Below are 15284 nucleotides of genomic sequence, written 5' to 3'. Positions count from 1 at the left end.
AGTGAGCACTTAGTACTGAGTTTTAAAGAATATTGAAGATAAGAGATACTTTGGCGTGTTATTTGAAAGTTGGAGTTGATTTTTTTGCATAAGTCATAAGAGTTTTGTGTTTGTGATTTATAGTCTATTTTATAATTACCCCAAACTATAGACCTTAAAGTGACTGTTTTATATGATCTCTTTTCTAATACTTGCCTGATAATGACATGACACAGTGAGAGATTGCTCTTGATGTGATTCTGGGAGGCTAACTATTGTATTTAAACAACTGTTTTAAAAGCAATATGTGTGGGCCTCTGAATGCCACATTATAAGATTAATTTTTTATGAGTAATACCTCTTAGAATATGCTGAGGTATTCTTATCTACTCTTTTTCATTTTTGAGTTTCCTATTCATTACTCTTTCATGGCATGCCTTAACAGTGCTGTGACACACATAGTACCAGTTCAAGATGATATTAAAAAATAGGATATGCTCAATTGAATTATGTAGGCGGAACATGCTCTGGCAGAGCAAGTCAATGTGCTTTCTGCTTCATTGAGTGGGTTATTAGATTGATGTGGTTTATTTCTTAAATGATAGAACTGGTTTTAAAAATAAATGAAGCGAGAAGCATCAATTCAGTTAGCATTGATAATTCATTATTATTGGTTACAAAAGTGCTACATTTGTAAACCGATCTTTAATTTATCACTTGGATTAGGATTTGCAGTAGGCTGGTTTGTTTTAATTTGAAACAGCTTCCCAGTGACTGAAAAATGTGTTCTTCATTTTGTCTTGAAGTTGGGATTTTAAATAGTTAAAAAGAAAATCAAATGCATGAAAGGAATACTTTTTTTAAAATTTATAACATTGGTTTATGAACGTATGATAAGCACCAACTGTGGGCTATCCAAGCCTGCAGTTAAATTAAGTCAAGCTAAAGAAAGTCCTATGAAGAAAGTAGTAATTACGTGTATATGCGTTTACATATGTGTTTAGCTATGTGTATATATGCTGCATATGTGAAAGGGGCCTGTTAGAAAAGCCCTATGCCACTGTATGCTATGACTGATGTGGAGTGTTTATTCTTGTCTTAATGTAAGAAGATTGTCTTTTATGAAAACAAGTCTTTGAGATGTCATGCTGCTTTTTGTGCCTCTGTCCTGAATGTTGTCCTTGGTTTTGTGTACGTGGATATTTGTTTTAAAAAGTTACAGTCTGGTAGTTTGCTTTGGATTTTCATAAATTATAAACAGGTAAGATATTATGATAATGGTATTTAAATAAAAAATATTGCACACATACAGTGTTTACAGTTTGATCCCAAAACTAATTTCTGCCCCAAATGGCAACTTTATAAACTAAGTAAATGAAGTTTTGAACTTTAAAAGATGTAATTGACAATGTTCAGGGACAATTATCTTCAAGTTGGCTTTCTATTCTGCTGTGATTTGGCCTATTGATATTGGGAAGTGTTGTCTAATCCCGGCCCCCTCTGTTCCTAGGTAACAGGCAAAAACAGTGCCAGCAACAGCGGCCCTGCCAGGCCAAACCCATGTGGCTTGGTGTTATTCACTCTGATCCATATGGTCAGGCTGGAGATGGTCCCTGGAGGGGTGTTAACACTCAGCAACCCAACCGCCTCCCTCCCTTCAGAGCTTTCCTGCATGGCTCCTGCTGCTTGCCCATGTGTGATTCTTGATTAATTTTTCATTTTTAATGAAGTTTGATCATGTTTATTATTTCTCATGATTGACTGCCTGGTACTCCTCCCATGTAATTGATAAAGCCCATATTTCTTCATCTGTCTTCTCTTTCTTTAGGGTAAAGTTGCTAGATTGTGTGGTGTGGTTAATGTTAAATTTATTGGTCCCATTAGATGTATAAATTATCTCTCCTTCTCTCCACAGGAAGTTCTGCAGACTTTGACCAAGTTTTGTTTCCCCTTCTATGTGGACAGGTAGTGTCAGATTTTCAAACTTTATTAGAAAAAAAAGTGTCAATAAACCTGTTATAGAAAATAAAAACCATACCATTCTTAACATTCTGTCTGTTTAACCATCATTTTAAACACCAAAGTTCCAAGGAGAGTTGTATTATTCTCCTTTCCTGGGGATTTTATTGACACTATCAAAAAGTTTAAAGCTTAGAGCTTTGTATTGTTTAATTTGTGAGATGTATTTTATATTGCATTTTATATTGGTTATTAGACTTAAACCATGATTAAGAATGGTTGGTATTTAATCCAGTGCTGTTTGATTTTTATTTAAACATGAATATATTTGGCTTAAATAATATTACACAACTCCATGACCTTATGACTATTGTATAGATTGTGTTTTTCCTAGACTTCAACTTATAATTTAAATCAACATAGGCCTATCTTGTTTAAAGGTAAGGAGCTAATTAAAAGGCATGTTGCTAAATAGTGTTTTACATTTTGTTTTTGTGACTAAGAATGGTAATATCTCTGGGGAAATCAGCATTTTCTATAGGTTTGTAGACTTCACAACATCTAAACATTTCCTTAGTATTTACATTATGATAAACTGTTTCTTAGAGAGGTACAAGTGTAAGAACACTAAGGTAACTAAAATAATCTGAGGGTTTTATTTTTGTTGTTGTTTTTTAAATAAGCCACTGTTTAATGGTAACAATTTTAGAAAAACTTTTTCTTCTACTTTATAAAAACTAATTTACTAATTATATTAATACAGCAACAACACAATGATCTTTATCTTTTTTTTTTTTTTTTTTTTTCAGGAAATGTCTCTGTGTTTTTCTCTAGAGTTGAAGCATTCTTTTTTGCAGTCATTCATTTGTCCACTTGATTTCTGTCTCTCCTCAATCTTCTCTTTGGAAAATTGAATTATGAAATTATGCATAATATTTTTTAAATTCCACTTTTAGTGACAGAGAGGTTGAGAGAAATAACCATTTTAATTAATTCCATAATATATTCCAAAAATGCTATAAAATGTGCCCACCTTCAGGAAGGTTCTATTGTGTATTTCAGTGTACCCAAGCAAGGCAGGGTCTGAAGGATTTTAGTGATTTAGAGTACATGTGGATAGTGTGATGCTTGTTTTTGTTTCTGTTTTTGGGTTTTTTTGTCCTGTTTTTTGTTTTGTTTTCCTCTGTAAATCTAAAAGTGGTGTGAGATGGGAATTGGTGGCCAAAGGAGTTTTAAAAAGTTCTAAAAAGCAACTCTGGAATGTTGCCAGCCACTTAATCACTGCTCTCCCTGGCTCTAACATGTTATTTTTTAAGCTAATCAACCATTGTAGTATTTCCAGACTCAGATCTTTTTAAACCCTGGTACCAGGGATGTTTTAGTAGCAGATTGATGCTCAAAACAGAGTACCCTTAATTTTAAGAGGGTCAGTCTTTGTAATGAGAGTCCTCTTGTTTCTTCTTTATCCTAGTTCTTCTAAAAATAGCAAGGAAGTAGAGTTTTGTTTAGAGATATTTAATGCAAACTTCACATTTATATGTATGATTTAGCGATGCATGAAATCTCCCCCAGTCACTTACAAAATGTATTACAAATTATGGAAAGGACATATTTATACAAAGTAATAAAACTGAAATGTTTTTAAATGTAGTTAGATGTTTAACAAAGGAAAATTAAGAACACATTTTTAATGTGATTTCTTGTTAGAGTAGTGATCTGTTTTGGCTGGGTGTTTTGGCTTTGTAAATAATATTGGAAGAAATGCACAATGAGATTGTCTCTTCCCAGACCCCAACACATACCACACACTTCTGTTTCTCTTGCTTACCCTACATGCATACCTCTCTGCTCACCTACCTCTCTGGATGACTACATTCTGACATGGAAGAGAAAGCAGTTTGTTCAGTGATAATTCTAAATCTTTTTTTTATTACCAGTAATGTTGGGAACATTTTCATTGTCATTGGAAACATTTTTCCTCTAAAATGAATTTATTTAAGTTACCCTCCCCTAATCACGTTCCTCACGTGTTTTTGATAGAATGACTTTGGAGACAGAGAGGTCCTTTTATGATATATTTTATCCTTGCCATGTACTATTGTATTCTTACACTGTATTATATTACATACCCTATAAGTATTGGTAACTTCTGTGATACCACAAACAAATAAGCAAACAAACAAAAACCCCGCTCACTCTATTTTGTGGACTGTATTTGATCTTTTCTGTTTCCCTACCTCTTACTTTGGCCTACATTAATGCAGAAGAGAGAATTATAATTAAGTTCATTTACAAGACATGCAAAGGATTTAATGTTACCTTTTTTTTTTTATTAGTTTGCAGTTAGCACTGTCAAATGGATATGCCCAGATTCTTAGGCCCACAAAACTCCCCAGGTGTATTTATGATATTGTTGGACTTAGAAAATATACCAGCATGGGAGATGAGCAGCACCCCAGGTGATTGGTTCAAAAGAGAAAGCTTCCTAATCTTTTTAGTATCTGTGCTTTTCTACCCTAAGGAACAGTAATACAACTTTCTGACATTTCTAGTCTGTATCAAGAGTGGGATTTTCACAGTCATCATCAAATCACCCGTTAACATTGACATCTTGCTGTCTCTTGTGTTGTTTTAAGTTTTTTCTTTCTGAAACTAGGACTTATGAAAAATAACAATGCTAGTAACTCTTCAAAAGAAAGCTTTCTCCTGTATTATCTCATTTTATCATCTACCATAAGAGGTAAGAACAAGTACCATTATCTTCATTTGAAACAGTCTAAGTTGTGTGGAAATTGTGACGAACCCAAGGTCCATTTAGGCTGCCAGTCCATCCTAGATTTCTTTCCCTCAATGAGTACATTTTTCAGTAGACCACTTTGTGGGGAACAGTCACCAAGCATAGAGGGAGGAAAAGAAGGAAATTAGCATTTGAGCTTCTAATTGATTCTAGCCCATGTGCTGTCCACTCTTATTACTCCCTCATTTATTCTTTCCCAGCTGTTGTAAGAGAAGGGTGTGTCCTTCCTCCCTCCAGAAGAGCAAAGGAAGGTTCAGGATGTGTAGCATTATGCTGGGTGATGTGCAGGATATGAGAAGTGTCTCAGACTTGGAGCACTGCCTTCCATGTGTTCCCAGTCTAGTCTAAGAAGTGTTATAAAGGCATTTAAAACAATATTCAAAAGGATGGGGAGGTTATAGAAGACTGAAATGGTCAGAGAAAACTTGTTATGGTGGGTGAGACTCATGTTGAGTCTGCCAGGCCAGCAAGAAGTGGGTAAGTGGAAGGGGGAGCCTAACACCCCATATGCACTGCAGAGCAAAGCAGAGGAGAAACCCTGAGTGAGCCTGGAGATGTTCAGCCAGAGCAGATGGAGCTTGCTGGGGAGAGGGTGACGTGTACCACGATAGCTTGGGCTCTGGCCACAGGAGGCCTTGAAAATGTGTGGGAGCAGGACTGCAGGATTTTAAAGCCGAGATTCATCTGGTTGGAGCACCCAATTTTATGGAAGGGAAGCCAAGATCTGCAGAGGGGAAATGACTTGCTTATTGTCACAACTAGGTAGTTACAGGCTGGGAAAGAATAGGTACTTCTGCTCCCAGTCCAGAGTTATTTCTACCCTTCTCTGTTCTTGAAGCTTGTAGTGGAGAAGAGTAATAAAGTATCAGTATCCAGTTCTCTGTATTGCTCTCAAAAACTTTTCATTATTATTGATGAAAGCAGTCCCTAAATAAAAGATGTGTCCCATTCCATATTGTGGTTGGTAGTTGCTTGCACTTGATAGCTGACAACCAGCCTCAGGTAGTCAGAGCACTCATCAGAAGATGGAAAAACTATTCCTTTCCATGTTTGTGCTTATCCTCTTTCAGAACTCAAAGTCAGTTCCCATTCAATTGCCCTGTGAATTATGCTTGTACCCACAAATGAAATGAAATCAGTGTGAAATGAAATGACATCATCCTTTTAGGGACAGAGGCATCATTTAATGATTTCAGATGTAACCACAGATGCAAATGTGGTTCATATGCTACTTATCATTTTTTAAAATTTATCTGTTATGTACTAGACATTGTGCTGTGTTCTTTTCTTGCACTGAAAGGCAATGCATTGACAAGTTTACATTATCACTGTGCCACATAGGAGGAGCAGAGGCTTAGGTAGGTTCAATAACATGCTTGAGGTCTGGTTCCTACTGAGCAGTAGGACTGTTTTTGGAACCCTCATTTGTCTGATCTCCAATTTCATCATACTTTTTTTGTTATACCATACTGCCTCCATTAGGTCCACCACAGTATAAAGTAATCAAAAAACATTTTTTTTTCCAATTTCAAAAGCAATATATGTATTTAGTGTAGAAAAATAGAAAATTCAGATAACTGAGAAGCCCATGTGGACACAACATGATTAGCACATTTGTATCTATCTTCGTGATCTTTCCTCATTCCACCTCCATGCATTTACCCTGCTCTAATTTTCAAGTGAGATCCATTCAGCTCACTTTAGTCCTTCAGTTTACCTTAAACTATGGGTACAGCTCTGTGCCCTGTGATTATTTTGTGATTAGATAACAGCAAAGCCATTGGACCTTGGTGGATAGAGCATTAGGGGTGGCAATATGGAGCTCTAGATTCTTTATGGGTGCTACCACTGATTGTTGCTTGAGGCAGGGGACTTCTCTGAGGGCTTTCATGTCTTCATGGATAAATTGAGGGCATTGAATGAGTTCTTTACTGTTGTTCTAGTTTTGATGCTTTCTAATTTTAGAATTATTCATTCGCTTTGCCAGGCCAATATAGGCAAGGGAGTAGACAGATCTATATATTTTTTTAGAATTTCCTGGTGGGTTTTTCAAACAGATAAGTATTGCTTTATATCTGTCACTGTGACCTAATGTTGATCCTTAGCCAGGGGTGAGTGTCATTCTCACCACTTGGGTCGCTGAGCAGGAAAGGTGAGAAACTTGAGGCTTAGGTAGATGAAAGGTATTTCTTTGGAAGGAAGTGTTGAGAAGCATGGAACTACATGTTGGAAGATACGGTGGTTTGATAAAGCTTCATTTCTAACACCCCACATGTAGTAAGGCAGAGGATGGATTGACATACATAGCTCAGCAGATAACTGGTTAGTAAGCTACAATATGTAGGGGGTGACAAAATGTTTCCATTTTACCTCTTGAATTTTATACTTGTAAAATGATCATTTTTATTGTGTACCTACTATACCTGGTATGCTAATTACTTTATTTTATTTCTAATCCTCAAAAACACTTTGCAAAGTGGTTTTACTGATTTTGCAGATGAGGTCAAAGAGTTATGATAACTTATGTATGCGAGTAGAATATCTAGAATTCTAAAGTCCGGACCTTAATGTTTGTCTTCTCTCCCTTGTGTCATTTGCCTCTGCCTCTATTGAATCAATCCTAACAGCTTAAAAACGAGTCCTGATATTCTGCCTTCCTAAAAATAATATCCACCATTGGCTCTTTATTCCTATTCAATTATTGTTGAATTCTCTACTTTGTGAAAGAGTTACCTACACACTGCAGTTTATTTCCTAGTAGTCTTCAGCCTTTCTCTTACTTGTCATTCAACTAGAGCTCTTCCTGTTGAGGTCATTTGAAACTTCCATATTGTTCAATGCAATAGACATTTTTTCTCTTCTCATCTTGATGCATGGATACAGATGACCTATCCCTCTTGTTTGTTCTGCTTGCTGGTTCTTCTATTTTCCTTGATGGTCTCTGTCCTCCACCCATCCTTTCAACTGGTGTTTCTATGAATGAGTCCTGGATGCTCTTCTGTTTCTTTGAGCTCTTTCTCTAAAGTGATCTCATCTTTATCATGGTGTTAAATACCATCTGTGTGTAGATGATTTCCAAATTTATAGCTCCAATTCAAACGTTTCCTCTGATTTCCTAAGTAGTATGTTCAACTCTTACTTGACATTTCTATGTAGATGTTTTACTGGCTTCTCAGACTTAACATATCTTAAATGGAGCTCTTGGATCTCCCCCCAAAACTTCAGTCTTTCCTATCATTGAATGGTAATATTCTGCCTCTTTGCTTCTTAGTTTTCAGCAAGCCTATCATTCCTACCTGCTGACTATAACTCTCTACCCCTCTCCATCTCTACTCCCCCTGCATGAGTTAATGTTACCTGGACTACTATAATAGCCTCCTAATTACTACCTCTGCTCTGACTTCTGCCTTCTTCCAAATTGTTCTCCACCTAACAGTTGGATAAAATTTTCAAAACTATGAACTAGACTATTTTTCTCTTGATTAAAATTATTTGATGGCTTTCCATTACCTTTACCAAACAAACAAATAGAAACCCCAAAAAAGTCTTTATTCTTTACATGACCTATGAGGCACTCTGCATGACCAGGTGCTTGCTCTGTGCAATAACTTGCTGCCTTTTTTTTTTTTTTTTTTTTTTTTTAATCTCCTGTGCTTTAGCTCTACTGGTATCATTTTAGTTCCTTGAACAAGCCTGGCTCCTTCTGGCATCCAGAATCTTTGCATAGCTCTTTTGTTCATCTGAAACACTTCAGACCCTTACTTTCTGTATGGCTGCTCCATCCCTTTTGTATTTAGTTCATTATTGTCATCCCTGAAAAGCTGCCTCTGACAGACCTCATTCTCTTAATCCTCTCCTCCTCTGTTGTTTGCCTCTTTGAGACACTGTATGTTTTTTGGTATACTTGATTATTATTTCTTTCCAAGAAAATCGTAAGCTGTATGAGGGCATGGACCCTATTTATATTTTTCACTGTTGTGTACCTGCACTTGTTGCATTGCCCAGTGTAGTTATAGCTTAGTCTGCAAAATGGATAACTTAGCTGAAAGTATAGTAGGGTAATCCTGGCCCTGATCTTGGGTTTATTTCTGGAGATACTCAAATTTGGTGTCTGTAGCTTAATGTATAATCCATTTGCTAAGATAACTATCTGTGTTCTTCACATACTATATTTCCTTAAACTCAGGTGACACTTCTCAAGGAGACATTCAATTATGTTTCATACAGCGTGGCAGATGGAAAGGACATTGAACTAGAAGTGGGTTTGGATTTTTGTCCTAGCCCTGATTACTTTGGGGAACAAAACCAAATCCTAAGCCTTAGTTTTCCCATCTGTAAAACAAGAGATTTGAATCAGATGGTTTCTATGGTTCCTTCTGCTTTGAGCACTGTGAAATCTCTGATTCTTGTAGAAATCATGGATGCCCACTGGAGAGAAACCTGGAAACTGTGATCTTTAAGGAAAGGATCCCTTCCCTAGTGATTTTTGTGAACGAGAGTGAGCACTCCGGTAGAGACCTCAGCAAGTGGAGAGAATGAATGACAAGTTTTTTGGGAGATTTGGACCCTGAAAGTTAACCTCTGACTGCCCCAACAGATTTTTAGTTTATTGGAAATTGTCCAAGGGAGAGATATTTAGAGTCAACTGGTTTTGAGCTTTTGATTTCTTGTAATTCACATAATTCGGAATTAAAAAAGTGAATCAGTTGAGAATATTTTGTCCCCTTATCAGCTGTGTCACCCCACAAAGAATCTTTCATTTGAATGCAAACTTGAATTACTTGGTCCCCCAGAGGACTACTCTTACTGATAAAATCAACAGATATGAGAGAATTAAGGTCGAATTACTACTTTCATTCGTAAGTATTAGAAAGCTGAGTCAGGAAGAAGATTCTATGTAAGCACATGATTTTAATGTGGATTATACTTTTTGATCAGTTGGTAATGGTTTTGTCTTCCTTTTATTAATTACTCCTACTAAGGACTGACCTTTATGCAGATGTCAATTCCACTGATTCCCAAAACAGTCTTTGGTTTGGGTGGCAGTTTTTCAGTATTATTCCAGGTGAAGAAACTGAGGACTTACTCGTTTAAGTAACTCACTAAATTAAGGCCCCGTTAGCAGTGATTGACTTGGGCTCTGAACCAAGTAAATGACTAATGAGTCTTTCTTTGAGCCTACAATGTAGCTAAACACATTTTTCAGCATTTTAAATAGTAATGAAAAGATAGTAGGAAATTAATGACATCAAATTCACAAGTTGTGTTCATTGTGTCCTTTTCTTAGAGATCCTGAGTGTTTTCTTTTCATCAATGCCTTCTCTTTTAGGATGCTTCTCAGTATTTTTTTAAACACCCTATAAGTGAATTCAAACCCTGAATTAATAAACCGAACAGTCATACTTGGTATGATCACATAGTAGTATTTGCAAAAGCATGACCATTTTTGTGACTCAGACTCATTCAGACCTGTTGCTTTAAATATTTTAATAAAACAGGTTTTCCCCTCCTCCATTGAGGCCCACTTTTCTCCCCAATCACTTTAATTATGTGAGCTAGAATCCTGTTTCTCACACATCTTCAGTTCTCAACCTTGTTAAAATTAATCATATAATCCCCCTTTAAAACATAGTATTAAATCACCATAGTAACACAGTATCCAAGCTTTATAGATAAAACATAACAGCCATAAGAAGGTAGCATTTGGTGTCCCCTTGACAGCTCTATAACTTTTATAGAAATATGTTCCTTTTCCTGGCTGTGTAAGGTGTAGGAATGGCATTACTTACACCAACTTTATTACTACCTTGTTTTAAAATTGCCACCTTGTTTTCGTTCACCTTCCTAGTTAAATAAGGAGAGCTGAACACTTTTCTTTCTGAATTATTTTCCTATACTCTAACCACTCTCCAATGAATGGGATTGTTTCCTTAGGTATAGCTAGGCAGGGTCCTTGACCTTTGTACTGGGATACCTTGAAAATCCCTTTAATTTTCTTATATGACTTGCCTAAGGGAATTTTGGAGAGAAAGCCTATCCCATATTTGAAAACTCAAATAATATCCAAAGACTCAATAAAAATTCTGTTTTGGAAAGAGAAGTGGGGAAGCCATGGATTTTTCATTGCCACTAACCATTTATAAAGTAAATGATAGGTGATAGTCAAGTTGAATATTTTACCAATTTGAGTTTTTAAAAATAAAATGTAATGTGATATGTACAATATGAGTTGATGAGTCCCTTTGAATAATTGAGTGTCAAATTCTAAAATATTATGTTACTATACATTTATGCATTAGAATTTGGCATGCTTACATTTTTTTAAAAAGGGAGTCCAATGCAAGGTAACTGATAGACTGATTTTAAGTAGTGGATTTTAAAATACTTTGCAGCTTTTAAAAAGTTTCTATACTAATCTAATTAGTAATATGCTTTTAAATTTTTGATAGATATTTTCCATCTTATATTGCTTCTATGTATTATTTGCTACTTTTTTGCTTTGCAGGAATTTTTAGGATTTTTCTTTAATGTCTTTGCTTAAAATATTGCTTCCATTTCTTAAAAAGCACTTTGCAATACTTAACATTTTGGTATTTCGGTCCTCTAAAGTATGAAATATGTTTCTCATAAATTCAGAAATTTTGAAAGAGGCAGGAACTTAGGAAAGTAATACCTAACCCTGTCCTTTTTCTTTCCAGTTTGAATGCCAGCTCCTCTTAGTAGTTCTGTGAACTTGATTCAGTTCTCTGCCTATTCTTCCCTTTAGTGTCCTTCTCTGTAAAATGGAAATATCACTGAAATTCCAAGGTTGTTGTAGGAGTAAATGAGATGGTATATTAAATATCTAACTGACATGTAGAAGTAACTTAAATGCTGCTGCTGCAGTTACTGTTAGTTTCTGAACTAGAGTTGTCAGGTGAACATTGTTAACAGTTGGCAGAGTGGCTGCTGGAATCAGCAGCTTTTTGCCACTTCCCAGCTGGTACCTTAGGCAGTGACTTTCCCAGCTCTTTGTTCATCTATAAAAAGAAGTAGATAGAATGCATCTTTTGGGATTGATGGCCCGAATGCCGATGGTACGAGAGTGCCGATGACTTTTTGGTGGTCATTAGAACAAACTGTCTTTTTTTTTTTTTTTTTAACTAACTCACAGTCTGTTCCCTTGAAGTGTGTAAATTTTAAGTTCATTTATAAACTGTTCCAGTGAGACAGGAAATGTTATAGGTTCAATGACTTGTTGTGATTAGATATTTTATCAAGAAACTTACTGCACGTTCATCTCTCCCTTTGTTCTCCTTTTGCCGCAGCCTCACAGTTAGCCAAGTTGGCCAGAACTTCACATTTGTGCTTACTGACATTGACAGCAAACAGAGATTTGGATTCTGCCGCTTATCTTCAGGAGCCAAGAGCTGCTTTTGTATTTTAAGGTAAGAGGGAGAGGCTTTGGCCATTGGTTCTGTGAAACAATGTCAGCTTTTGTGTTGTTCTTTTGTAATTAAGTTTTCCAGCCGTTGTTCTTATTTTCCTATCTGTTTCCTACAAGTCACTGCACTTGGGGAGAAGGACTTCGCAGTGTTGTTTTTGCACTTGGAGTTTTGCAGATAATTGTATTTATTTACTTGTATCATATCCTTCGGGCGGGAAGGGCCCATTGCTCCTGTGTAGCATGTGGAAGCTGGAGAGTCCGCATGGCTTTAGTTCCTCCTGCTGTTATCTGGAGCTGTCAGAAATTAGCCTGTTAGGCTTTCCTGTGGACATTTTGTGTATGTAAGATTATTAATAAAGTATGTGTCTGCAGCTTGGGACATCTTGCAGACATGGGTTGTGTCCTCCTCTAAGCAACACCCTTGCCCCTTTGGGTCAATGAATGAATAACTGCTTCCCAACTTGGCTACCTCTGTAGTGGTTTTTAAAAAGTGCAGACTCCTGTGAGAAGGCTTCTTTAGGACTTCCGAAATCCCCTTCACACACCAGAGCCACACTTGCTTAATGCTCTGTTTCCTTCTGCCAGAGGGGTTAGCGTGTTCTGGGGCTGGAGGATGTGTGGAAATCTGATTTTTGGAACTGCTGGCTCTGTGGGCTCCTGCTGGGCGCCTCCTGAGGGGGAGGTAAAGGCATCCCACGCGCTCTCTTCTCCATCTGCCCTGGTTAAGTAGGTGTCGGAGGGGCCTGCCTCCTGTCTCTCTCTGCTCATGTGGAGCAGCCCAGGCAAGGCAGCAGGGAGGCGCCCGTGACAAAATCCGGGCCCCAGGCTTGGCCTTGGCCCTGGGCCTGGGGATAAAAGGCCAGACCTCTATGGATTCCAGAAAGGGTAGTTCTCTGCTGTACTACTCTTTGCACTTCCTTTGTCTTCTCACCAAGAAAAGACCCCCCTACTTCCTGTCCCTCAGACCCACACAACCACATGCCTTAGGGCAAGAGAGGTTACCTTTTGAAGAGCCTTTGCTCACTGTCAACCTGGACTGCTATGTGTTAGCATTTCTCTGTACCAACCTTATTATCATTCTTTATCAGTGAGGTCAGCTCTCTTTTGCACCAAGCATAGCATTCATAATCTGGGCACTAGAGACCAACTGCTGGAGAGCCATCAGGAAGCAGGCAGAACCTGTGTGCAGCTGTTTTCAAGCCTGCCTTTGCCTTCATAGCCCACGCCCGATGACTACTTGCCCAGAGGACTCAACTTGGATGTCAGTGGTTATATACTTCACAATTTGACAATAATGGCGATTTTTTTTTTTTCCTTTTAAAGAACTTTTTCTCTTCCATTTTTGTTTTTTGTATTTTAGCCTTGGCCAGGACACTGTTTTTGTATTGTTCATATAAGGGAGGTGAGGGCTTAACCTGAGTTAAGTTACACAAAAAGGGTTTTTTTCCAGTAATATTTTGGGCTACAGTGTTTCTTTCTTTCTAAATTGGAGTGTGTGTGTACATGAACACATACATGTGTACTCTTTTTTTAATTTTTTTTCATTTTAAAATTTGTTTTAATTATACATGACAGTAGAATGCACTTTGATACATGTGTAATGGAGTATAATTTCTCATTTTTCTGGTTATACATGATATAGAATCCCACTGGTCATAAACATGTGTACTCTTAATTAGGCACTATCACATTCACTCAGCAAATTTCTGAGAGTGAAAAACTGTTTAAAAATTTAATAGACTGATCCTCAGTATAAATAAATAAATAAATAAATAAATAAATTTAAGAAATTTAGAATTGCCCTCATCTGATTCTGGAGTTTGATTTTGTATTCCTATATGTGGGGTCATGGGTCATGGAGTTTGTGTCTGTGAGAAGCCAGTTGAGCAGCCTTCATGCTGTCATCATTTAGAATGAAAAATAGTAGCAATTGGTGTGTTTTCTATTATACTCAGTTGGAACTATGGAGAAAAATTTGGTGGCTTAATTCATTCATTTGTTTGTCAACCCTTAATTGAATGCCTACTATTAGCTAGTTCCTGCCCTTGAGGAGTTCTCAGACTAGCAGGGAGATGGATGATCACATAATAGTGTGCTATGTATAATACATAGGATGATCTCAAGGCACAGTGTCTTCTTATTGTTGACTTTCCAGTGCCAGAATATAGTGATTGGCACTAGAAATAAAAGTCTTATATGAATTTGGGATATGCATTTTGTGGGTATTTATCATAATGGGAAATAAATTTCTCTTTATCTTACCTAGCCTGAGCCTGAGCTGCAGCACTTTCCCTTTTGGTTTGGGAACTTGATAAGTTTAAACTAGCATATGAACAGAAAGGTCTGGTTGTTGGTGGCATGTCCAGTGGGGAGTAGTGGGTCTGCCCAGAGACTGAAGGATAGTTTGGGACTGGTGAATTATGAGCTTTATCTTTTGTTGCTTGGTCTCTCTGCTTTCTTCAGATGATTTCTGTTTACATGATCTGTGCCTTGAGGGCCGGTCACACTTCACAATGTACTCAGTGGCACAGCTCATGTCTGTGCATAAGCTACCTCAACTTTTGCTTTCCATTCTTTTCTTGAGGGATGTAGCTCCCATTAGTGGTGTGTGTGAGAATCTGCCTCTGCCATCCCCAAATTTAGCTGCTTCTTCCCTGCCTGCTCTCTCAGGCTTATATACTTTGTGTTCCCTATGAACCACTGTACCTTCTCTGCCTTCACACATCTACCCATTCTCTGAGAGCAGTCTTCTCCAGTTAGAGACCACATGATTCCCTTCTCTGGGCACACCCTACATGCTTTACTTACCTCAGTCACACACTCATATGCTATGATCTTCCTGTGTCTTTGTCTATTGGATAATCAGCTCTTTCTGGTAAAGTCTGTGTCTTAGCTCTGTATCTCCCGCACTTAGAGTAGTGCTTGACCAAGCTACAGTGTGCCTGGTATTCAGAGAAAGGGAGATGCATAGAGAATGGAAGGATAGGGTGCTGAAGTCTCTAAGTGAAAATATAGGCCTCATGGGAGATTAGTTCAACGAGGAAAAGTGAAATATAGTTATTGGAAGAAGCATAGTCCATACCACCAAGCTCATTTCATACTGGTTATAAGAGGTGCACCTTT

The 15284-nt window shown here is 37.4% G+C and overlaps 1 protein-coding gene and 1 long non-coding RNA gene across 19 annotated transcripts in view; one reads left to right on the top strand and one right to left on the bottom strand.

The window, feature by feature from the left end:
- LOC306645778 overlaps window positions 1–15284 on the bottom strand; it is a 548414-nt gene that overhangs the window by 106894 nt on the left and 426236 nt on the right. The gene's annotated exons all lie outside the window — the stretch shown is intronic.
- DENND1A (DENN domain containing 1A) overlaps window positions 1–15284 on the top strand; it is a 512257-nt gene that overhangs the window by 164213 nt on the left and 332760 nt on the right. For 12 of the 18 annotated variants that reach the window (XM_079113744.1, XM_079113755.1, XM_079113745.1 and 9 more), the window contains 2 exons: window positions 1895–1944; window positions 12043–12162. In XM_079113744.1, coding sequence (XP_078969870.1) covers window positions 1895–1944; window positions 12043–12162 — 170 coding nt within the window. Of the gene's footprint in view, window positions 1–1894; window positions 1945–2772; window positions 4398–12042; window positions 12163–15284 lie in introns of those variants that run through there. The other 6 variants (XM_079113747.1, XM_079113748.1, XM_079113751.1 and 3 more) reach the window with 2 other exon arrangements.

Source organism: Sciurus vulgaris (assembly GCF_902686455.1).
Source record: "Sciurus vulgaris genome assembly, chromosome: 15".
Classification (NCBI taxonomy): domain Eukaryota; kingdom Metazoa; phylum Chordata; class Mammalia; order Rodentia; family Sciuridae; genus Sciurus; species Sciurus vulgaris.
The sequence above is the reverse complement of the archived record's forward strand: the minus strand, read 5'-3'. Positions and strand labels throughout refer to the sequence as shown.